The sequence below is a fragment of the Rhinichthys klamathensis genome, unplaced genomic scaffold (genome assembly GCF_029890125.1).
Source record: "Rhinichthys klamathensis goyatoka isolate OS25496 unplaced genomic scaffold, OSU_Roscu_1.1 h1tg000201l_1, whole genome shotgun sequence".
In the NCBI taxonomy this organism is placed as follows: Eukaryota; Metazoa; Chordata; class Actinopteri; order Cypriniformes; family Leuciscidae; genus Rhinichthys; species Rhinichthys klamathensis.
Window position 1 is genome coordinate 277,553 of NW_026606727.1, and position 25,865 is coordinate 303,417.

The 25,865-nt window shown below is 36.4% G+C and overlaps 2 protein-coding genes across 6 annotated transcripts in view; one reads left to right on the top strand and one right to left on the bottom strand.

Moving 5' to 3' along the window:
- Positions 1–3,658, bottom strand: part of sema5ba (sema domain, seven thrombospondin repeats (type 1 and type 1-like), transmembrane domain (TM) and short cytoplasmic domain, (semaphorin) 5Ba) — a 158,505-nt gene extending 154,847 nt beyond the window's left edge. For 2 of the 5 annotated variants that reach the window (XM_056263159.1, XM_056263160.1), the window contains exon 1: positions 3,482–3,653. The gene's annotated coding sequence lies outside the window, so the exon portion shown is untranslated. Of the gene's footprint in view, positions 1–3,481 lie in introns of all 5 variants that reach the window. The other 3 variants (XR_008808199.1, XM_056263164.1, XM_056263163.1) reach the window with 3 other exon arrangements.
- Positions 3,659–5,571: 1,913 nt separating this feature from the next.
- Positions 5,572–25,865, top strand: part of pdia5 (protein disulfide isomerase family A, member 5) — a 63,462-nt gene continuing 43,168 nt past the window's right edge. The window contains exons 1-3 of the mRNA XM_056263168.1: positions 5,572–5,726; positions 16,452–16,578; positions 21,035–21,122. Of these exons, the coding sequence (XP_056119143.1) occupies positions 5,622–5,726; positions 16,452–16,578; positions 21,035–21,122 (320 nt within the window). The 5' untranslated portion in view covers positions 5,572–5,621. The remainder of the gene's footprint in view (positions 5,727–16,451; positions 16,579–21,034; positions 21,123–25,865) is intronic.

Consider the following 25,865-nt stretch of genomic DNA (forward strand, 5'->3'; position numbering starts at 1 on the left):
CTGAATCGGTGTATAACTAATCGTTAACACTTTGTAATAAGGTTTCATTTATTACATAAATTACATAAAACAAATAAAAACACTTGTTTTTTCCCCCCGAAAAAGCATAAGACTACTTTTTTCCACACACTGCTATCATGAATCGATAAGAGAATCGTTAAAGAATCGGATCGATAAGCAGAATCGTCAGTGGCATTGATATTGATAAAATCTTATGTTTCTTATGACAACTGAGATAATGCTGCTAAATTTATTTATTTTTTTACCTTGAATGTCATTGCTCTAATTTATTTTTTATATTTTTCATATTTCATATTTTGTTCAAATGGTTATTATAGCCTATCTGCTGTTCAAATGTTCATTTATTAGTGTGTTATGATTGGTGTGTTGTCCCAGTTTTAAAATAAAGCACAGCAATGATATTTGAGAGTGTTTCTCCCTTTTCAGGAAAAGTATCGAAAAAGTATCGAAATCGCAATTCTTGACTTGGTATCGGTATCGAAACAATAATTTTGGTATCGTGACAACACTACACCGGGGTGATATGTAACATAATGAAATAAAGATTTTGACAAAAAAATTATTTTGAAAGGTTTTTATTCAACACTGACTTTTCAATATAACTGATGTGTGTGTCACTCTTAGTCTCAGTGTGTTTGTCACTCTCAGTCATAGTAATTGACCATTATAAATTGAACTTGAACACAAACATTGTTTGTTTGTAAGCATGTTTGTTACTGCCAGTGTTAGTATTGGCCATAATAAAATTGAACACTTGAACATTGTGTGTGTGTGTGTGTGTGTGTATGTGTGTGTGTGTGTGTGTGCGTGTGTGTGCGTGTGTGTGCGCGCGTGTGTGTGTTACAACTAACCCAGAGTCTTGTTGTTACAACTAACCCAGAGTCATGTAGCCATGAACTAGCTCACCTTACAGCTAACAGGCAAAACATTAGCACTGACAACTTGCATGGAAAATATCTACACAGACACACAATAAACATAATACAAGTTTGATGAGATTAACTTCAAAGCAGAAATTCCCATAACAAAAACAAAAAAAGTAAAAAAGGTAACTTTCTTACCTCAAAATTGTTTTTTCCACTCTAACATTTGGTGTGTCTGCCACTGGGCTCTACTTTATCTCATGTGGAATAAGAACTAAACTGAGCATGTGCTAAGTGAATCAGGTGATTTGTAACTAGTTTCTGATTGGACAGATTGGAATTGTTACAACTGACCCGTGTTACAACCATCCCCGGTCTCCCCTATCTATTTGTATAAAAAAAATACATTCTAGAAACATATATGGTTACTAACTTGTAAGCCTAGTCTTAGCAGTTTATGCAACGGGCCACTGGATCAATTATGATATTCCATTTAAGCCCAGTAACAGGGTATTGAAGCATTTTCTAAACTAATGTGCTGCAGGATGATCAGTCAGGTATCAAACCTTGTTGTCCTAGGAGAGCACGTGAGCTTGCATATCTTTATCTATAAAAGCTCTTTGATTTTAGCTTAAAAGAACATCAAATGCATCTATCATTTATTCCTACTTAGCCAACAATGTTAAATCTAAGGATTGGAGCAGATTTGCTTCATAATCATATGCTTTTCATTACAGTAGGCCTACAGCGTTTTCAACAAAGTTGTTGTTGTTGTTAACCAAAAGACTGTGATTGGTTGCTTCAGGTATGTTTGATTGCAGTTAAATCTCCGAAGGAAAGTAGATCTCCAGAATTTAGCCGCCCTGATTTAAATTGCGCCAGGCCAACAGGTGATTTTCCTTCTCCAGCATCGGCGTTTGTGTAATATCACAGCAGCCTTGCTTTGGCTGCAAGACTCGACACTTCCCCCTACCGTTTTTGACCAGCAATACAGTCTATATTTTGTACACCTGCTCTCCGGTTCGTAAAGAGAATAGTGTTGAACATTACATCATTTACACCAAACTCAATCATTTCAATTCAAACGATTTGAAAAAAAGCAAAGCAAATGAAACCAAGTTTTAAAACTGCTGGGTTTTCATTTTTTGAGGAAATTTTAAATTGAGCCACTGAGTGTAACAAAGACGAGGCACAGATTTAGCTCATTATTAATGCGCGAGGCTGACAAATTAAGCGCCAGCCAGGCAGATCATAAACTAAAACCAGAAATGTTGTGTCTGAAGATATCGCCAACAATAATCGGTTCAGCGCCAACCTACATTTCCTAAAATATCATTGTTTTGTTTAGGTAGGCTACTTGTTCTCATTGCTGACCATAGTGATCGTTCTCAAGTATAGCCGTCTACTTTTTTCTCATAACCGCGGTCTTATCTTTTTATCTTTTCTTTTTTAGACTGCTGATTTCGGCATTGGCGCCTTTGTTTTTGTGTTGTAAAGCGAGCTTAAATTATAGAAAGAAAATAAACTTTACTGTTGCTGTTGTAGCCTATATGTGCCTATGAAATAGCATAGCCTAGGTTGTATTCAAAAAGAGTCTTCTCTATACATTTCTGAACAACATCATCATTGCACATCATTCACATAGCCTATGGTTATCTGACAGCTGAGTGACAGCATCCTTGACTCACAAATATAGGCTACTGACTGAAAAAAAAAGCTAAATACCGTTTTCTGTATTTAAACAATAAATAAAAGATGAGCTTTTCTGAGTGTTAACGCTTATAAAGTTGCTCGAAAACACAAAGATATAGCATAGTCGAGAGATGCTAAATCCTTCCTCTACCTTTTCTGAGAGACTTAGGCTATTCGCACATCCTGTGCAAAAGTAGATTATTCTCGGCGAAAAGTAAACACATGTCCAAGGAAAAACCCTCAAAAGCCAAACGATGATAAAAGAGAGTGAAATATTGCGTGTTTTACTGGGAGCTTATGAAGGCGAACGTTTCGATTCCAAAGCAAAATTCCTCGGATCTTGAACAGAACGTGAGCAGCGAGTAAATTCCTTGTCAGGATAAAGGAATACTCTACTGAATCCTGTTCATATAAAACATGCATGTTCTTTAATAAAATGAGAGGAAAGGACTGTTTAAAAGACATGGCATTCCCAATGAGGGTTTTGTGATCACCATAAAGAGAGAAAATCTGCCAATATCCAGTTTTTATTAGATAAGGAGTCTTCGATAATTAAAAAAAGCAATTTAGCCTATTACTAAAAAAAATTGACTGGTTCATGCAAATCCACTGGCAATTTAAAATGGAGCTTGACATTATTTGAAATTGAACAATCATTTTAATTTGGAAAGAAAGAAAATAAATTAATGTGATTAGACAATAGGCATATAGTCTATATGTTTATGTTCTTCACAAAAAAAAATCATAGAGTCGCTGAAATGTTGATAGTCAGTCCAATCTGACCGCAGAAGTTCTAAAAGTACTACTTCACAATATCACCCTACACCAAGAACATTAGACGCGGTTTCTATAGAATAATACTTGTAAATGTGAGGTAAATATACTATCTAAGAGGGTGTTTTTACCTTCTGATGTCCTTCCTCTGAAGTAAACTCTATCGTACGTAAAACGCAACGCATAAACCGCAATCTCCGCTTTGCGTAGGTCTCCTGTGCAGTATCCCTTTTCTGTGAATGACTTCCACCGATCGACCTGAAGCAGCTGCTTTACTGCGCTGTGCTGGAAAGACAAGGCTACTACAGAAGGACAGCTGCAATTCAAACGAATAGGGGTGCAAACTCTGCTATGAAGCTCCACCTCAAATGTTTGGCTCAGTGGCTGCGAGATCTGATGAAGCTCTCATTTTACTTTCTAAGACATTTCTGTAATAGAAACCTTGTTATCCTGTTCCAAATTATCAAAAAACATCGTCTTTTGGGATTCAGCAACACCCCTATATCCAGCCTGGATAGTCTGTCCCTAGAATCGGTGAGGTACCATGGCAATTAATTAACTGTTTGAATCGCACAATGTTGCCAAAAGTAGCAATATGTCATATCAACATGACATATGGTTTTGGTGTGGTGCAATCAAAAAACCCTGACAAATATGTGGTAGCCTACTATGTCATATGGATTGGCATGATACCTTAGCTATCATGGTAGCCTTTACTATTATTACGATTACCATATTCATATATCCAAGGTGTTTGCCTGGTATTGCAAGCCATTTCAAGGAAGTATCAAAGGATGTTCAAAAACACATGGGAAGCCTATTACAGTATATGTGTATAGTATACTGTAAATACATATAGGCCTTTATGGACCCAACAAATAGTGGGCAACCTTTAAATTTATATTTAGGCTATATAAAGAAAGTAAACACCATAAATCTGTTGGCTTCGCTCTTGAAAGTTGCTTTCATTTTTGATAACTGTCACATTATAGGCTGTGGAAATACGCTCAAACACTGCAAGCTGCAATATGCATTAAGCAGCTGGGGATGTGATGAGGGAGGTGACTCAAGAGTCAAGACAGTTGTGTGGTGCCACTGTCACATCCAGGTGGTGGCACTACAGTGTGTCTGACACCAGCATGATCATTGCAAATATATAACGGTAATTATTAGTGTAGGTCTATTATTTAATGCCTTCCTTCAGTAATTTAAGGCATATAAGAAAATACTTATTCCATATTCATGAAATAGCAACACTGAGGAACTACCTTGGAACAATTTGAAAAATAAATTATTTAAATTATAAAATATAAATTTATAAAACTGATATTTCTGACTGTTAATTCTTATTAGGCTGCTGATAAATTGCTAAGGCAACCATTGACTACAGTCAGGCAAAGGAACTTACTTGTCCAAAATAATAGTTTATTGATTATTATTGAGCTGTTCAATCAATTTGTAGGCCAAACTGGAAGGATGCTGTTTTAAAAGAATACTTTTTACTGTATGTGTAAAATAAAGTCAGTGGGTTAACATAGTTTTACATTTTGTTCTAAAACAAATTACACATGCATTAAATGTGAAATTTGAAGCCGCTGTGTTTAAAAAAAAACATAGGTTGCTTACAAGTTGTTAGCACCCTAAAAAACCTTGTTTTATAAAGTACAGTTATTTACAGTATACTTAGTTTTTACACCAGCACCCAATATTTATAAAATCGCTATGAGCTCAACAAGGTCACACAAGTTTACTGTAGAATATGTTTTTATAATTATATAATTATATACAATCTTTATACTATATGTGGTTATATTTTCTGTCACATCCCTGATGTGTCAACTCCATTACACAAATTATAAAGAAACAATAAGATAATTTCCCTCATTGTCGAGCCATTCACTGCAACACCAGCAATGGTTATAGCATATTTTGTTGACTTTGTAGGATTTTCAGTGTAACTGTGGTTCATTGAATTGCATAGATTGAGCTAAAAGGAGTCTTGAAACCATCCTGTAACCGTTCCCTCATTCATTTAATATTCAGATTAATTCAAAACAGACAGCCTAATTATTTTCAGTTTCGAAGCTTTTGTTCAGGAACCAGTAAGTCATTTGAATAGAATACTTTTCACCGTTTCTGCATGAATTAGAAATAATTTACATGAGCTAAAATCATACACATTCACAAGTATGTGGCGCCCTTAATAAACTACATTTCCGAAGAAACTACATTTCCTAAGAAGCCCTGCGTTCTCCAGGGATTTGAAGGAATATGGATTGCGCTTGCGTGGCCAGACGTGGCAGCGGCATCATGGCTTCTTGGAACCGATACGGGAGACGTAGGAGACTGGTCGAAATGTTCTTATTCTTGTCATTGGTGAGTCTTTTATAAGGAATCTTATGGAGCGATATGATCAATAATATAAAATGCGCATATCGGACAGATGTTTTGTATCTGACGTAAGACGAAAACGAAAGGAAAAGGGAATGATCTTCTGTCCCTCTTGCAGCAGTAGCTTAAAGTTGACAGCAGATGATAGAGACTCAAGATCAATCCGTCTCATTCATCAGTTCTCAGGTCTTGTTTTTGGTGGTTATACACCTGAAACTGTGTGCTTCACATGCATGACACATCACATGCTCACCGGGCAACCATCTAATGTCAATTCGAATTCAATATTGGTTATATCTGCTATAAAACGAGCATTTCTCTTATTTAATTAATGCTTATTGCTTTAATATGTCATGTTAAGAGTTTTTTTTTTTTTATTATTGTTGAGGTTCTGTTTGGGTCAATGGTGTAATGAATGCTTATTATTTTTGTCCAGGTTATGTTATAAAAAAATACATTAAGAATGCATACAATTCAAAAACACTATCCTCCTGTTATATGATGAAAAAGCATTCAATTCCTTAAAAAACATCAAAATGACTTTTAATTAAGAACTTAAAGTAAAAAAAAAAAAAAAAAAAGGTTGTGTAACTGTCTGAAAATTGTCCAAAAAAAGAGGCCTTTTTAAAAGATGTATTTTTTATTTCTCAAAAATAAGCGAAGTGATTTTGTAAAAAATATTGTTAATATTTTAAAAAAAAAAATGTTTTGTCCATCCAATCAAAGTGAAACATAGCAGACCCCTATGACTGTGTGTCATTTAGTTTTTCACTTTTAAGTCTTTTTATGAAATGGCTCGTTTTGTTTATGACCAGTGAATAAACTCTAAGGAAATTTGTATCCAAGTATTAAACAAAAAACTTGAACAATGTTTCGAAACTTTATTAAAAATAGTTCATACTGTAAGTTGTGTACAGTACCCCGTGTTTAAGGTGATCATTTTTTGTATTTCTTACTTGATTATATTAACTATAGCACTTAATCATTAAATCAAAATTGAGTGTTTTTCATATTGTGTATGATGCAACATGAATTCAAAGATGGAATGTGTGTGTTTTTTTTATCATCTTGACCTATTTATAGCATGGACTATATTTGACAGGTTCCCACATTACTGATTCAAAGTCAAAGTAAAAAGTAAAAACAACAAGTGTTCAACAAAGTGCTGTACACATATCATTTATCAATAATGCAAACAACCAACATGACTAAAATAAAAGGAATAAAAGACAAAAACAATAAAACAAAACTCTCACATAGTGTCAAATGCCAAACTGTAGTAATAAGTTTTAAGCTTCGATTTAAAAATAGCAAGGGATTCACTATCAACAACACATGAAACCATTGAACCAACTAACGTTCCTACTTCTCTATGATGATTATATTTTAACTGCATCTTACAGTTCGTGTTAGGGCAAGGTTTATATTTACAGTAGCAATGTTATTTCTTTCTTGTTCTGCTCTCGATGAACATGACAGAAGTGAGCTTGTAATGCTTAAAGCAAATTAACCCTCATTTACTTCAGTTTAAAGTGCATTAACCCTGTTTCACAACTGATTTGTGAATCAATGTGGGCCGTGTCCTCAACACCAAACTCTAATAGCTGCTCGGCCACGTCAGTCAACTCTCGTTACGCAGGAGCTTTCCTGTTTCACATCCTGTTCTGTGCCTGCCACCGCAAACAAAGGTACTCTCCTGAACTGATGGGACTTTGTGGTGGTTGGGTGGGGGAATAGAAGCCTCTCTCTGTTATCTGTGCTTCTCTCCAGCCCTCCTGCTTGTCAGAGCAATTTATAAAATCTCTTAATCTTGATTACAGGCACCCCACCACCCCCTCTACCCTCATTCCACATTGTGTGGTCCAGCAGCACACTGTGTGTGTATGGACACGACTAGCTGTGTGGTGCACCTACAGTAAATAACAACTCATTGTGTGAGAACGTTTGACTCATAGATTGACTGTTTCAGTTGCGGAGTCATTTCCTTCTGTTTATGAATTACCTACGTCAGCTTTGCAGAGCCGAAGCCCCCCCGTGTTGTTTGGCTCAGCAGGAAGACTAGGCATGTTTGAGGAGCGGTACGGGTTTGTGCTGAATCAGTGAGACCTTAAATGTGAAAATGAGATTCTATTTATTAAGCAGATTTGCGATGTCGTTTGCGCAGTGTATGGTAGATGACAGCTTACGCTGCTGATTAAGCAAGATGTTTTTGTGTTGAATGTTGATGTATGACCGATCTTTTTATTTTTTTTAAGTGTTTCCCATGCTGTGCAAAACATGTCAGCAAGGTCCACTGCTGAAACGCCGGTGTCCTTGAGCGGAAGATTTAATTGCAGGAGCAATGGCATCCATAAACCACAGTCAAAGATAACACGTTGGACATAATTAGATCACTGAGGAATTATATACTGTGCTATATAGTAGAGCCTTGCAAATTCTAAAAGTTTTAGTGTAGTTTTCTTTTTTCTTTTTAAATTCAATAATGATCTACTGTTAAAGGAATAATTTGCCCCCAAATGAGAATTTTATCATTGCTGACTCACCCCCTTGTTATTGATTTTCTATCTTCTCTGAACTACTATAGTTGACGTTAGAAGGTAGAATGTCTGAGCTTATGGTTTCCATGCAACTGAAGTGGATAGTAATTTATAAGGTTAAGCTGTAAGACATAAATTATTTCACGTAATTTGTTCGCTATATTCTAGTATTCTGAAGCCATGATCTGTACGATCAATATTGTTCATATTTGCTGCATTGGTTCAGTCATGAGATTTGACAATAAGTAAGTCATTTTTAAATAAGACACATTTGGACCTATGGATAAGTTTAATAATATTTTATTGGTGGTTTTCAATCTTTTTTGTAGCAAGCCATTTTCATTGTATGAAAAAATTGATTAAAAAAAGACATTTGTAACATTTGTTACAAAAAATTCTGTTTCAAATAAATGCTGTTCTTTTGAACTTTTATTCATCAAAGAATCCTGAAAAAACTGCATCATAGTTTCCACAAAATATTAAAATATAACTGTATTTAACAGTGATAATAATAAATCTTTCTTGAGCAGCAAACCAGCATATTAGAATGATTTCTAAAGGATCATGTGACCCTGAAGACTGAAGTAATGGCTGCTGAAAATTCAGCTTTGCCATCTCAGGAATAAATTACATATTAAAATAGAAAACAGTTATTTTAAATTGTAATAATATGTCACAATATTTCCAGCCTGACTTCGTCATACTCATATTCTAGTCAGAATGTGAGTCTGATACTGCTCCATAGGGCTTTGATTATGAGGCGTGTCTTAACCGAACCAGGAAAAAAAAAAAAAAACTCTGCACTCAATTGGATAGACCTACAACCAATCAGAGCAACGCAGTAAGTGACGTATGTTGAGCTACGCATAGTTGTCAACAGAACTCAACTGCACGCACGCTGGAAGTAGTAAAATAATGAGTGTTGCTTCTTTTACTTGGTCCTCTATGAGTGCGACCAAAGGAGAAACCATAACGACCACAGGGTTTTCATTGCGTCCCATCTTCTTAGCGACCATCGGAGCTAGCTGATAAATTAAACTTTTGCCGAATCCGGTAGGAAGGACGGCAAACACATCTTTCCGATCGACAAATGCCTAGATTGCAGTTCTCTGTTTGTCTTTTAAAATTAATGCGCTGTCGATTTCTTTTACAACAGACGCAATAGCGGAATCTATACATCTCAATTCTCCAGCTGCAGTCATCTCTGAGGGAAACCAGTTCAACCCAAGCGCTCTTTGATAACGTGATGATTACGTAACTGCAGATCATCTGTCCATCATCGTATAAAGCCCGCCCTGGCAATTTGATTGGCCAGACGATTTCTGAACCGATCATAATTACTCCTCAATGGATCGAGTCTAGACCGAACTTCCCGACCAAAAAATGTTGTGGGCGGGGTTCGGGCTGGCATCCAGGCTACAATATTTCAGTTTTTACAAAATTTTCAATTAAATAAATGCTGACTTGGTGAGCATAAGAGTCAAACCAACCCCACACTTTTAAACTTTAGTGTTTAATTTCATCAATGCATAAAATATGAAGAGAAAAAAAACGGGCCGGCCGTGCAAACATAGGTGATAAGATATTTTCATTACGTTTGATGTACCATTAGTCCATTATATACTACTTTAACCCGCTATTAGCCTTGCCGTGCTCTACTTTATCTCCAAATGTTATTTAGCACTTTGGAGTTTCAGACTTTACTTAGAAATCAGTTTCTCCTTTAAAATTCCTGAATGGATTTGGGGTTAAAGAATAGATTACTTTTGAAAGAAATGGAAAACATGTTTCTAAGGATTTCATTCTTCTGCATGTTGCTGAAATCTTTGTCATATCTGTCTGTTGAAGAATCGTTTATTCCCAAGTTAATGATTTACAGACCATCCCTGTTGAGTTGAAGAGTCCACACGGATTTCCTTGAAAAGCAGCAACTAAGAGATTCAGCTAGGAATATGCAGAAAAATGTGTTCCTCATCACCCCATTCCTTCCTTGCATGTTCTCTTCATTCCCTTGAGCCAGAGCTGCTCTTCAGATGAAATTGTAGCGCAAAATATATACTTTTTTTTTCTCCAACTTCTTCTGTTCACTTCACATTGATCGACAGGAGAGTTATCAGGCCTGTCTATCAAAGCTGTTCAGTGGATGATTCTAACAATCACAGTTTTGTGCAAAAGCTGGGGTTGTTAAGATAATGCCCAAGTCAAACACCACTGCTCAGGGAAAGCCAAATGAAAGTCTTTGTAACATGTACAGGACGTGATGATTGCCAGATAGTAATGGGCCCGCTCTATTGGTTGACTGTCAGGTTTGGAGTGTTTGAAGAATAGGTGGTGCACCAAAAAGGATGGAAACCTGATGTGACTAGACATAGAACACTAACTCTTTTGTCTCTGAATGGAGTTGAATGCTGCAGTTGTCTCTGTACTGAAACCATTTGTGTCTTTGTATTCTGTCCTGTATTTTAACATTAGTGTCTCTTTTAGCAGTGCAAATACTGTAGAGAATAGAGATACTTTTAAAAATGTTTACAAAATGTTGTAAATGTCTAGAACAATCATGGCACAATACTTCTATCATTTGCAACTATCATTTTACAAAAAAGTCATACTTTATTTTGTGTATTTAATTGTATCAATTTTTCAACCTCTCCCTGACCTTTAGAATTATTCAGCCCTTTTTTATTTTTGCTTCCATGCCTCTTAAGACTTCAATGATAACACTTCCAAATGACTGCATTTTGGATTTTATTTACGGGAAGAGCGTTTGCTGTCTGGTTCAATATATTTTGCATTGCTTCATTTGTCATTAACTCTTTCCCCGCCAGCGTTTTTTTTTTTAAAAAGTTGCCAGTCACTGTCAGCATTTTTTATCCTTTTCACAAAATGTTCATGGCCGCCAGAATATTTTGTTGTATGAATATTCTGAACAGGTAATATATCAAAATAAAGAATAGCCTCTGCTTTTAAGCAAAAAAAAACCTCTCATTTTTTTCTAGCTTAAAGCATTCTTTTTTTATCAACATTTAATTGTGGGTAAGTTTCATTAAAAAAAGCAACATTTTGAGCAAAAAGCTGAGAAAAACAAGTTTTTGTCGAAAACTACGTCCAGATCGGATTCAGAACAATGATCAAAACAAAGATGGTGTAGATCGAGTCCATTAACACCCCCAAAGCTCACCGTGGGCCGACATTTTATTCAATAACATAACGCAGTTTTGATTTACAGTATATGCTGTTTAATGTTGAGGATCGTGTTATTTTACATATGTATCTGCTTACTTGTACTATCGCTTGTTTCTGCTTCTTCTTCACATGTCTTTTTATCAAGGTTTTCAGAAGATTTCATTGCGTATGATATCACCATATAACAGTGAAAACACGGAAAGCCTTTATTTTCCGTTAACAGGCGTTAACAGGCTTTTTGCAAAGCATGAATTGCATTATTGTTCACAAACTAATCTGTGCTTAAATGTGATCAGACTGTAATTATTAGGGTCTTTGTTTAAATTCACTCTTTCCTAATGCTGGGATCCTTTGTGAGGATATGTAGAGCTGTAGGTGCTACACACAGCCCGAACAGCACCCGTTTTGACCGAATTTACATATTCATATTTTGTTTAGAAATAATAGCTTATTATAATGCTTTCTTCTTACTGCCTAATGACTGAATTTATATATTTATATTTTGTTTAGAAATAATAGCTTATTATAATGCTTTCTTCTTACTGCCTGACTTAAACATTTTGAAGACCAAATAGGCATTGACGAGTAAATGAGAGTGGTCATGTTCATCTACCTGTTGTCAGGAGGTGCAATAGTTCAGAGCGAGCCATTTCAGCTAAGTCTTTTCTCTTTTTAAAAAATCTTTCATGATATAACCTATTTAAAGTTGGACTTGAGTGACTTGCTGAAAGTAAGCTGGTCCTTTCAAATTCTTCAGTGAGTAGCTCTGACATTTCTTTATAATGCATCGCCATGTTTGCTCCCTGTGTCAGCACGGCTGAATTCAGAAAAGGTGTGATTTTTCAGGTCTCTCAGCTTTGCAGTACTTTAATTAGCCCTGACTTTAATATTCACACCTTCGCTGGCACCAAGGTGCTGGGGCCGCTGGGATGTCACCCTGTCAGCACAGGTTGTCCACTCCACTGGACCCCATTTGCTCATACAGTGTTAATGAAAAGCACGCCACTGAATGAAATTCCTCATTTCAGGAAGGAACAGATCGTTGTCTCTGATCCTTGTCCTTTTATCTTTAATCCACAGAAAATAAACTTTTTACTTACCACTGGCAGCAGGTGAATTGAGAAATGTATGTAGGCCTAATATATAATCCGTGTTGGGTGTAATTGAATTACAGAGTAATCCAATTACTGTAATTTAATTACTTTTCCATTGAAAAAGTAAAGTAAGGGATTACTCTTATTTATTTTGCAATTTACAGTAACTTCTGATGTAATTGGATTAAATACTGTATAGACTATACAATTCTATATAAAACAATAGTGGTTTTAACATCAATTTAATGTTAAAATGTATGTTTAATGTAACCTCCCTTTACATACTTTGGTCAGTTCAAGATGAAATTGTTTATTTGAAATAATTAAAAGTGCAGTTTCATGTCTATCCTTGTATTGTTCAACTGTTTGAGGTTGATATGGGATTTAGAAAGTAATAAGTAATCCAATACTTTTTAGAGAGAGTAATTAGAACAGTAATCTAATTACACTGTTGAAGATAGTAGCAAGTAATTAATTACTTTTTTACTTACCTGTGTATATATAACAAATTCTTACCCACCTTGAAACTGTACTTTGTATTATTGTTATTATTATAAAATGAATTTATTATTTATAACTATTGTTTATTATTTGTTATTTATTGATATAATATATTTATTCATATAATATGTGTGAGTTGATGAATGTTTATTTCTGAATAAAAGCCTAAATTCAATCTGTTCAGCATTTAAAGCGATCGTGTCTCTTTGGACTAAACCGGTCAATTCATATAGATTAGTTTTACGATCTCTTTATGAACTTTTTGAAGCGTCAAAGTGGTAGTTGCGTAGCTGTCAACGGAGGGACAGAAAGCATTTAGATTTCATCAAAAAGATCTTAATTTGTGTTTTCCGAAGATGAATGCCAAAGCCTAGTTTTACTCTCATTTGGGCCTAAGCAAGTGTTAAAGGTGAAGTATGTAATTTCAGCACCACTGGTGGCACCAAATGGAATTGTGAAGGTAAAGGATCTGCCATTGTTCATGCCAGCAGCCATGTCACCCTGTAGCCCAAGACTGGTTGCCCACTGAAGCTAAGCAGGGCTGAGCCTGGTTAGTACCTGGATGGGAGACCTCCTGAGAAAACCAGGTTGCTGCTGGAAGAGGTGTTAGTGTGGCCAGCAGGGGGCGCTCATCCTGTGGTCTGTGTGGGTCCTAACGCCCCAGTATGGTAATGGGGACACTATACTGTCAAAGAGCACCGTCCTTCGGATGAGACGTTAAACCGAGGCCCTGACTCTCTGTGGTCACAAAAAATCCCAGGATGTCTTTCGAAAGAGTAGGGGTGTAACCCCGGCATGCTGGCCAAATTTGCCCAGTGGCCTCTGTCCATCATGGCCTCCTAATAATCCCCATATATATATACCAATTGGCTTCATCACTCTGTCTCCTCTCCACCAGTAAGCTGTTGTGTGGTGGGCGTTCTGGCGCAATATGGCTGCCGACGCATCATCCAGGTGGATGCTGCACATTGGTGGTGGTTGAGGAGATTCCCCCCTTCTGTGTAAAGCGCATTGAGTGCCGAGAAAAGCGCTATATAAATGTAATGAATTATTATTTATTATTATTGTTCAAACAAACAGGTAGTTGTAGGTCAAACTCACGCCATTGTTTGAGCTAATGTTGTTACGTCAGGGACAATCAGGCCGCTCAAACATATTACAATTCCATTTGGTGCCACTAGTGGTGCAGAAAATTACCTTCTTTACCTTCATTTACCCTGCCTGCCCTGCATGAGGTTTCCAGCTAAGACCTGGGATATGATAATGCTAGACTATCAGAGACTTTTTGGGTTAAAGGGATAGTTCACCCAAAAATTTAAATTCTGTCATTTACTCAACCCCAAGTTGTTCCAAACCTGTATGAATTACTTTTTTTCTGCTGAACACAAAAGAAGATATTTTAAAGAATGTCAACTGTTTGCATTTTTGGGTGAACTATCCCTTTAACGTTTGTCCAGATGTAATGGTGTTACTCAACAGAATGTGCCGTGAAGAATTTAGTCAGGTCACTGGCCATTCCCTCTCGTAGAGAATTTGTTGTTGTTGAGAATAGTTGTGATTTTTAATGATGTTTGTCATTTAGAAAGATGAAGGTTATCAGTGTCTGAGGCACCTGTTTCTCTCTTCAACCCTTCCGTGTTATACTCCAGTGATGATGCCGATCAATCTTTGCAGACTTGTACTGTTACTGTCTGTTGTCGTTTTTTATTGTATTGTATTGTATTGTATTGTAAAGCTTTTTGCCTCTCTTTTTTTGGGAGAGGATGGAGAATGCATTGTTCTGAATTATATTTTTCTCTTACACTGTTAGTAAGTTTTTTTTTCATGACCGTTTTGTGTTTTCCACCTTTGATCCTTAGAATGAAATTTCCTAGTTTTTATTGATGCACCTTTAATACACCTTTGCATATTAAATGAGCAGAGCACTGACTTCATAGGGATGATGTATTTTTGGAACACAGTGAAGTCAGTGGGTTTTTTAGTGGGTTTTTGGTTAAATGCTTGAACTGTCTGTGGTTAACACAAGCTGAAGATATTTTCACGTTTTATTCTACGACCCAAAACACATTAGAAAAACAGCTAACAAGAGAGACTATTCACTGTAGTCTACTTTTACAGCCTCGTTGTATTTATAATGTCTTGCAAACTTTTTTTTTACTTTTAGGCTTCAAAAGTTGTGAATGTTCTTGATAAACAAAATGTGTAAGAAAGAATCATAAACTTTTGTTGGTCATAGAGCTTATTTTTTTAAATCCAAAAGCCAATGGAAAAATCCTATTCGCTGTTTGTTGAGGAAACCACAGCGATGCAAACTCCTAAGATGGAGTGCAGAACTCTATGCACCACACATACTGTTAAAATCAGACTGAAATAATCAGGATTTGTGTTTAAAAGGAACTTCAGTTGCTCAGTACTAAAGCTGAGATCCTTCTAAATTCAGATGTTTGTGTAGCTTAGTTTCAATTTATGCTCTTTTTGGACCTGGAAGGAAGTTTTGAGTTCTGAACGTTAGTGTGTTTTCATAGTACATCAAGCTCTTATCTCAAAAGATCAAGGTGAATATGGGAATTCTGTATTTACTGCATGAGTGGTTCTACAAAAAACGTTTTTAAAGTTTAACTTGTGAATTACTGTCTTTGTAAGTTTCTCTTCAATGTCTAGGATGTGGAAACTCTACTGACAGTCTCAAAGGGTGTTGATAAGCTATCAGATGGCATCCCGACAGACCAAATGAGTTTTCTTTCAGAATGTCATTTTGTAAATAACATTTGATCTGTCTTGTCCACTAACGGAGGAGCATTAATTTCTACTCATTGTGGTAGTGTCTTTTCCGTTCAAGCATGGGGAGATGATAAGGACGTATGATAGCAGGTTGGGTCACTGTCTCTGTTTGTGACATGGCCTGCCTGATCTTGTCATTTTCCTCTTCTTTAGATGACAGCACCTTTATCTGTTGTCGCTTTATCAGCTTAGCTCCATCCGAACTGGGAAGACTGATGGAGAGTGTGGCAGAGAGAGCATAGTCTTAACAGCAGAAATCTCACTTCAGAGCACAAATTCGGGAGCTTTTTCAGGGCACTTTTGGGAACAATTTTATTATTTAATAAATTTTTTAATGCATTTGTGACCAACACTGACTTTAAGCTGCTTTCCAGTTGTTTCTAATCGGTAACAGGGTGATATATGGATATACTGATGTGATGTAACTACTTTTATGGTATGTTGGCTCTTGTTTGTAATGGCTGTTGTCGTTTCTTTTCGGTTTGACACACTGTCATGACTACACAAATGCCACAATTATATTGTCATGCAGTTTGGGATATTGTTTTGAACTGCCTGTGGTGTTTGGCCTTGACAGTGAAAAATGATGACCTCTGTCTGTCTCACCTCCTCAGGTCGCAGTGTCATCCGCCCTGCAGGCAGCGAAGGTGTCTCCACTCATAGAGAAAGTCAATGACCACAAGGATTTCAAGAAACTTCTGAGGACCAGAACTAATGTTCTTGTTTTATACACCAAGTCAGGTCAGTCCATCTCCAAACTGTTGTTTTTCAGATGCAATAAAAGTATTACAGCTTTAGTAGCCAAATATGCCGAGATATCTTAATAAACAGATTTATTCAAATCACAATTGCCAGTAGATGTGTTTTAGTATATAGTTTTAGTATAGTTTTTGCAAATTGTATATTTGCAATGGGAAAACATATTATTTTTCTTTTTGTAAAAAAAAGAAACCCATCTTTAATGGGTTACACTATTTTAAGGTGATGTAGTTACATTGTACTTACTTAAGTAAGTACTGGTTAATATTAATTACCTACATGTACTTACTATAGAGTTGAGGTTAGGGTTTGGTTTAGGGTTAGTTACCTGTAATTATGCATAATTTACTGTTATTACTATGGTAAGTACATGTAACATGTAACAACGTCATCTTAAAATAAAGTGTTACCCTTTAATGAAAATTATTGAAATAAAATGCAAATACAATCAATATGTCACACCCTGACGAAGGAATAAAGCCGCAACGCGTAGGCGTATCTGTCACCAATTTTATTCACTTAAAGCCATGATCAAATAAAGGCTTTTTAAACTTTTTTCTACATTATTCGAGTGCCTTGGAGTAACTTTTTTTGTTGTTGAGCTGAAATATCCCAAGCAACCAAAGAGCACCGAGATTTCACACCCTGTGCAGCACTTCTTTTGCATTTTTTGCTTTGACAGCTTATGAGAATAATTTATAAAGGATCATGTAACACTTAATACTGGAGTTATGGCTGTTGAAAATCAGCGTTACCATCACTGGAATAAATTACGTTTTAAAATAAAATAGAAAACATTTATTTTAATGTGTTATAAAATATTTCTGTTTTTAATGTATTTTTATCAAATAAATGCAGCCTTGGTGAGAATAAGTGACTTCTTTCAAAAACAAAAGCTGTTAAAGGGTTAGTTCACCCAAAAATTCAAATTCTGTCAGTAATTATTCACCCTCATGTTGTTCCAACCCCGTAAGACTTTCGGTCATCTTCGGAACACAAATTAAGATATTTTTGATGAAATCTGAGAGCTGTCTCACTCCTCCATAGGCTTCTAGGCAATTTCATTCTGCCGGTCCAGAGAAGTTAGTAAGACATCGTTAAAATAGTCCAAGTGACTACAGTGGCTCAACCTTAAGTTTATCAAGCGACGAGAATACTTTTTGTGCGCAAAACCCCCCAGAAATAAGGACTTTATTCAACTATTCATTTTCTTCTGTGTGGGCCTCTGAGTGAGTTCACGAGAGCGCCACGACGCATGCGCGAGAACTGAGAAGATGACGCAGATGGGTCTTTAATGTAGTGTTTGTTGCAGATGTAGTGTTTAAAATGGTTCTAAAGTGTGCATTTCCTGGATGTCCATATCGTGAGAAACCAACGAGAAAACGTAAAAGTGCCTTACCAATGCCGCAAAATGAATGGCTTACCTTTCACACTTTCCCATCAAATGATCGTGAGCGTCATCTTCTCAGTTCTCACGCATGCATAGTGGCGCTCTCGTGAACTCACTCAGAGGCCCACACAGAAGAAAATGAATAGTTGAATAAAGTGGTTATTTTGGGGGGGTTTTGCGCACAAAAAGTATTCTCGTCGCTTGATAAACTTAAGGATGAGCCACTGTAGTCACTTGGACTTTAACAATGTTTTTACCAACTTTTCTGGACCGGCAGAATGAAATTGCCTAGAAGAAGCCTATGAAGGAGTGAGACAACTCTCAGATTTCATCAAAAATATCTTAATTTGTGTTCCGAAGATGACCGAAGAAGAATCCTTACTCTTCCAACCCTGTGTTAGCTATAAACATGCTGACTTTAACTTGCTCAGCAGGATTTTCTGCCGTTCTGCCATGACAGTATTTAACCTGAAAGAGAACTCACCATAGAAGCAGATATTTTTGTTATGCCTGAGAATGCAATATGAATGTCCATTGTGATTTGCATCCTGGCACATTTAGGAACATGATGCATAAAGTCAAGCTTGTGTTGCTAGAAGTGTATGTATTACATGCCCTAAGGGAAATTCATTGAGAACTATGATTCTGCTACAGTATATGCCAACAAACCTGTTACTGTATGTCACAATAGGTACATCAAGTTTGCTTTCACTACCAAAAGCATGTTGGCGCCTTTACATACTTGACCTTCTGTACAGCACACTTGGAGTTTTCTCTACTTAGCACACTCATTAGCGGAGTAAATATAAATCTTATGGCCATAGACAGAGAAGAACTTAAAGAACAGAGAAGCATAAAAACTTCAGCACCCTCAACTTAATGTAATGCTTTTCTCTCTCCCAGCCATTAGAAAAACCCCCTAACACTGCATATTCATTTGCATCACTCCTGGCTGTGGCTGTTATTAGCAAATCTAGCAGGCACAGGGCCATATATGGGTACCGTATGGATGAACAGTCCATAAACAATCTCCCACCCACAAAGCAAGGAAAGAGCCTCTCAAGGTTTTGCTGTGCAAGATTTATTTGTTTCATAATTCACGACTCATTTCGAGCGCATGAGGTCATTGGATAAGACTGTGTATCGAACAGTGTGTTTGATTGATGGCTGACTAGCGCTGCTCATCCTGTGCATTTCCATTAGATGCATCCTGCTAACTGTGATAGTTGCTTTAGACTATAGGAACACATTCATGATCAGGTGGTAAACAGGCACTTCTCATTCAAAAAGGTATTGGCTTCAATTAGGTTCATTAGATTAAAACCAAGATGTACTGATAGGCAGAACCCTGAAATTATTGTACCTTTGACCTTGGCCGATGTGATTAATGGGAAGAAAAGCAGATTGCAGGTTCAGTGGTGTAGTATTAGATCCAAGACTCTCACAAATGTGTAAATCTGTGGTGTAGTAAAACTGTCACTGTGTTTTTACACTTAGTACTTTCACGCTGTGCTCTGTTGTTCCGCACCGAGGTGTGTTGGCAAATTGCTTTCATAATCAAAGTGAGAACTATGGGCAGAAAAGCTTGTGAAATTGGAGAACAACATTCACTTCACTTTTTTGGATTTTTAAAATTATATATTATTTATTCATTTACCCGGTCTACACGTTTTATCACCAAGTAAACGTTGTAAATATTGCACTTGCCCTGATGACAACCTTCACCCCACATTTTAAAGAAAATGATGGATGTGCAACAATGTACCGTATACGTAACTATGTATGCATTTCTAGACCAGGCTGCTTTTTTATGTGAACTTGAGTTCATATCAATAAAAAAAAAAACTTAACTTAAGTTTGATTTTATGAACATCTGGATTCATGTACTCACCAAATACTGTAGTGTATGTGTACATACACACACACACACACACACACACACACACACACACACACACACACACACACACACACACACACATACACATATATATATATATATATCAGATTTTCTAAATGTTTTTGAAAGAAGTCTCTTATGCTTAGAAATACAGTAAAACAGTAATATTGTGAAATTATTACAATTTAAAATAACTGTTTTGTATTTTTATATATATTCAACATATATCAATATAAAGTAAGACATTACTCCTGTCTACAGTGTCACATGATCCTTCAGAAATCATTCTAATATGCTGATTTGGTGCTCAAGAAACATTTCTTATTATTATTATCATGTTAAAAACAGTTGTCCTGCTTAATATTTATGTGTAAACTGATTATTTTTTAGGATTCTTTGATGAATAGAAAGTTCAAATGAACAGCATTTATTTGAAATACGAATGTTTGTAACATTATAAATTCTTTACAGTCACTTATACTCCCATGTTTCACCTGAAATGTTATTCTGAAGAGAGTGATGGGAATCATGTTTGTATGTGAATCCACGTCATTCCTTTTCCTTACTTTTAATTTTGTAATTATTTATTTTTGTATGTATTCATATATTGCCCTGCAAACATATTTTAGTTCAAAGTATCTGTGTTTACATACAGCCTAATAGTCGGTTATTAATCTGACTAATAGCGCAATCAGAATGAAAAACTTTCATGTAAACACTAATCAAAACACTATACAAAACAGATTTTCTCACTCACTCACACAGAGATCTTTTGAACTAGCAATGGCTTGCTTAGTAGGCTATGAGAATGCAGATCAGAAGCATTGGCTAAATGTGAAAATTCATTTGTAAATTTATTTTTTAAAAAACATTAAATATTTTAATGCTATGCAAAATGTTAAAAGTTATTTTCTTTAATTTCATGTATTATGAAAAAAAAAAGAAATAAAGTGATTTCAAGCATTATAATTGAGGCTATTTATAGCATGTGCTCTCTGCGGGCGACATGCAGGCTCAATGTGGGCTTCCAGGTGCCATGGGTACAGTGTTGGAGACCATCCGCTTACACTAGATACAAGCTTATGATGTTTAAGGGTGTTACTGTCTCTTCTACAGTCTTCTAAATGTGTTTTTGTGTGTGTCGTCAGCTTCGTCTGGAGATTCTCATCTAAAGCTGCTGTCTGATGTGGCTCAGGCCGTGAAAGGTCAGGGTACCATCGCCTGGGTGAATTGTGGGTGAGTCTACATTGATTTGGCTCTTGTATTTGAGCAGGTTACTGCTAGTGTACTTTTTTGCCACTTAGGTGTTGGTGGCAACACCTAAGTGGCAAATTGTTGGTGTTTCTCTAATACTGATATTGTGTCTTTATACCAGCTGTGACGTACTAATATAAACAGCAATACATGCGGAATGAAGGTAATAGATGGTGTTTTTAGACTAGAGAGGATGTTTCTGGTCAAACTGTATGTTAATGTAGAACCTTGAACTATTTTTATTTTAAAATGTCCAGGAGAACTTTGCTGTGTTCGAAATCGAATACTTGGTATGGGAAAAACAGTATAGAGTACATGAGTAGTACATGTACAGAGTAGTATGTTCAAATAGTATTCGAAAAACACTAGGCAAAAAGTACCCAGATGACACTTCCGCCGAGATTCTGAAGTGCGCATTCAATGGACACTTTACTATCCCATGAGTTCACGGGAGAGGATTTATAAATAGCAGTGAAGCGACGCAATTAACGCTGGTAGCCAAGTCACGTAATACTAATATGTCCGAGTTCCATTCATACTATTTTATTTATACTATATATACAGTAACATACTTTTTTAACAGACGTTAAGTAAGTTCAAATTGAAATGTAGTACCTACTCAGACAGTATGCGAATGCACCGTTTAATTTTATTCATAATTTATTGCACAGGTCATGTTTACAGCAATGTCTGTGGTGATTACCTTGTGTTTTCTTATGGCTTATCTTGTTCCATTGCATTCTAGTTCAGTTCATGCGAGTGCTACAGCTCAGCATCTTCTCAGCGTCTTTCTCTGCTTTTAGAAAGAGATGTTACAAAAGTAGTTTAAATGTTTCTGATAATTAGCAATCAAAGCTTGCCTCTGAATCATTTCTTGATAAATGGTAGGATGTGAAGCTTGTTCTAGCTTAGCCAAGCATGGTTTCTTTTTCCAGAACCAATCCTTAAAGCACCTTTTTGAGACCATCTTGGGGACATTGAGTCCCCTTGTGAACAACTTATATAAAGCTGGGTTTAAAAAAAGTAACTCCTCACAGGCAGCAGTGTGATAGAGCAAAGCAGAGATGCGCCCACACATTTTCTACAGATGACAGGGACCTGAGAGATGGCCAACTGCAGTCCACTCACTGGGGGATACCATTAAGGAAGTAGGTCATGGACAGAGTGGGATCAGTGTGAAGAAAATGGGAATGCAATAATCCTGGAGACTGAACGATCCAATTGGATATTTTGCGAAAATTTGTTGAAATAGGCCAGCTACTTTTTCTCGGAACCTTCAAACTTTTCTTGGCTTTCAACTTCATTTTTTTCCACTCAACTTGTTTGAAGACCGCAATCTCGGCCACTAACTGTTTTTCCTCTTTAGCAATTTTGAGCCTTGGATACCCACTTCCAAACCCCCTGCACACAAAACTTATTGACTTGACGCATGACTCATGCTTTAGAATAGCGTATGGTGCTTGAATAGGATGACCATTTATTTTGGAGTACCCAACAGGGTCATAGAGGCTGAGGAGGGCATGAAGGTGTATGTCTACGCATGTGTGTTTATTGCCATCTGTGATCCTGAGTCAGTTCGTTCAACACACAGCATGCCTAATTGAGTTTCCCACATGACAGACTGAGCTCTGATCTCCACCGCACCTATCTCGGTCCTCCCACAAAGGCGTTATGTGGGAAATGCGGAACGCTAATGATGGTGTCTCATCTACCTTTAAGGGATGGAGCCGGTTGGGGGCGGATGCTGTCAGAAGCATAATTGAATTCTGTCTCTTTGAATTTCCATTAGCATGGGGCTTTAGATCGCTGCTGAGTCCTCTCTGCTCCTATTTGTCCTTATGTAATACATTTCCATGCTCATTATCGCTCAAGGGAAGGGAAGTCTTTTCAATGGAGCGATCTGGATCTCTTTGGGAGGGTGTGGGCATATGTGCGGTGACAGTGGGACCAGGTAATTGTGGGTCTTTTCTGTTCTCAGATTCTGTTGAGGTGTGAGTGTTAAGATGGTGTGCTCTGTTGCTGTTGTTTTTTTGTTTTTGTTTTGTCATTGGCTGTATGGCAAAGATGAATTTGTCTGGAACTGGAGTGTTCTTTTTTTTTTGTGCAATGAATTTAGCGAGCCCTGAATTTTGAATCCCTCTGTGGCACTTTGCCATAAATAGGATACAAATAGGGCCAGAAACCCTTAGAAACAAAGGCTGTATTTGTTTATTCATCAATTGGCCAGTTAAAAGTAGATACTTAATTTTCAGAAAATTGATCGTCAGCCTCAGTCAGGAAGTTAAACTAGATAGATATAAATGAGCAGTTATGTATCCTCAGTTCATTTTCTATGATTTGCCGTTTCTGTTTTTGAAATGCACATCAAATTTTAATTTCTAGAGCTAGCTAGTTTGAAACCAAATGTGTAATTGTTGTTATTTATGTAACTTGTATTTCCCATAAGTTAAAATATTGTTGATTGTTGATAATGTTTTCTTACAATAACTTGAGTAACAGGGTTGAATTGTTGAGCATGATAAATGTATTACTTTTTGTGTAAAAATTGAGAGCTACAAATGTTTACTTATCATGTAGAAAGGGTCCAAATTACTTTACTACTTGTGATAAAGACATTTGATGTTTAAATCTAGCTACTTTTCATGCTACATTGATTTTATGTTAGATAAGTTTATTTAACATATCTAATATTTCCCACAATAAAGCACATGGAATTAACGCTTTTAAAAAAATCTACTGGCCCGGTCGGTCCAGCGTTAGTTTTTTTTTACTTGCCCTGCCAAAATTTTGCCCACCACAAAAAAAAGTAATAAATACATAAAATAGGCCTAGTTATTGTCTTTGTTTTTTAGCCATAACCTTAATAATGCTGTGACTCCAAAAACTACTAGCCTAACTCATAAAAAATTCAAATATTGTGAAAGACAAGTAAACTGTCAGTAATAAAATAAGAACAAATAATAAAATTACGATCAATTGCACAAATATAATAAACAAATAAAATAAACACTGCTTTTTATGTTTTTCAGGTAAGTCTAGCAGTAATTTTCAGGTACAGAAAATTAATAATCAAATGAAAAACTAGCACTGCATAGTCTTCACTGCATAATTTAAATATAGATTAATCCTTTTTAAAGTTACAAAAGTCATTCAGTCAAGAGCAGTGAGTTATTTTTTTTCTTTGTCCTTTGTTGTTTGATTAACATTAAAACAAAGGCAGCAGCAGGTTGGTTTATTGGGCTCCTGTCACTTTAAGAGCTGCACAGATCCAATAAACGGATCCAATTACACATGCGTTTTATTTCTCAACTGTTTATGTTGAAAGACATAACAGACTGTTTACTACTTACCAAGACCGGCATTTTTGACGCAATTTTTTTACATGAAATGATGTGAAAGAGAGCTTAATTCAGCATTTGTATGCTGTCTGAGAAGCGGCTTTCTGGGCTTCGGATGTGTGTGCGCACACAACTTCTCACACTATTGAATGGAGTTCTTGGAGTCTTCTTGCGCTTGGATATTTAAATTGCCAAGGCTTAAAAACACTTGCAAATGATAAACTTTTGTGGTGCAGCACTGCCCAGATTGTGTGAACTGTCCCAAGCGACGTTTACGCTGACCCCGAGACAGACAGGCAGGTCTTATTGTCGAGTCCTGCTTGGAATGAAAAGTGTGCCGGATTGTGGAATGTATGCGGTCTACACAATGTCTATCACCAGTACCACATACTCATACAAAATCCATTTAATGCTCAGGACTTTTTGAAGCGTGCTCTTCAGCTGTAAGAAGTCACTAAAGCAGAGCGAGGAGGAAAAAACATTTAACTTTTCTTATCTGGAGACCTATGGCTCTGAATTCAAGCAGGCAGACTGTATGTATAATACACTGAAGCAAAGGAAGCTGAATGTCTTGTCCTTCAAAAAAAAGAAGAATGACAGGGTTTGCCAAAACTTAGAAGCGGGCCCCTTACATTAGCTTATTGCTGTGGTCATCTGTCGCTTCCCATGAGCGGTCTCGTATTGCTGCTACAGCAATTTATTAAATGTCTTGGGACATTAATTGTATCACTTCACTTTTTGGCTGCATCAATTTGCATGACAAATGTCCTTCAAGGGCCTGTGTTATAATAGAATAATGTGATTTATAATATTTGTTGAGCATAATTCGCTATGACTTGATGTTCGCTTTCGCCTCTGTGTTTGCACAAAAAGTATGAAGTTAATTGATTGTGCTTGCAGACACTGTACTGAACATGGTTGCTTCAAACTTTGTTTTCCTTGCATTTCTACTAGGGCTGTGTGCCATTCATGCTTGAATTGATAGTATCTTTAATATCCAATTCAATTACTACATTTGAATTCAGGTAGCAAACAAAGTGCAAAATTGTAACTAAGAAATGATGTCTGGAAAGATTCAAAAATAGATGTGAAGATTGGCGACAGAAATATCAATAATTTCCGTTACGCTGATGAGACAACCTTATTAGCAGAAACCAAAGATGGTCTTGAAAAACCTTATAGTAAAAAGTTAAAAAAAATGGGACTCCACCTGAACATCAAAAATACAGAAATTATGTCAACAGCTGGAACCGGTGCAATTGAAGTAACCATCAACGGAGAAGAAATTGAATACGTTAAGTACTTCTGCTTCTTAGGATCTATGATCGACCAAACTGGAGACTGCACACCTGAAATAATTTTTTTTATTAGGATGTAATGCAATGCT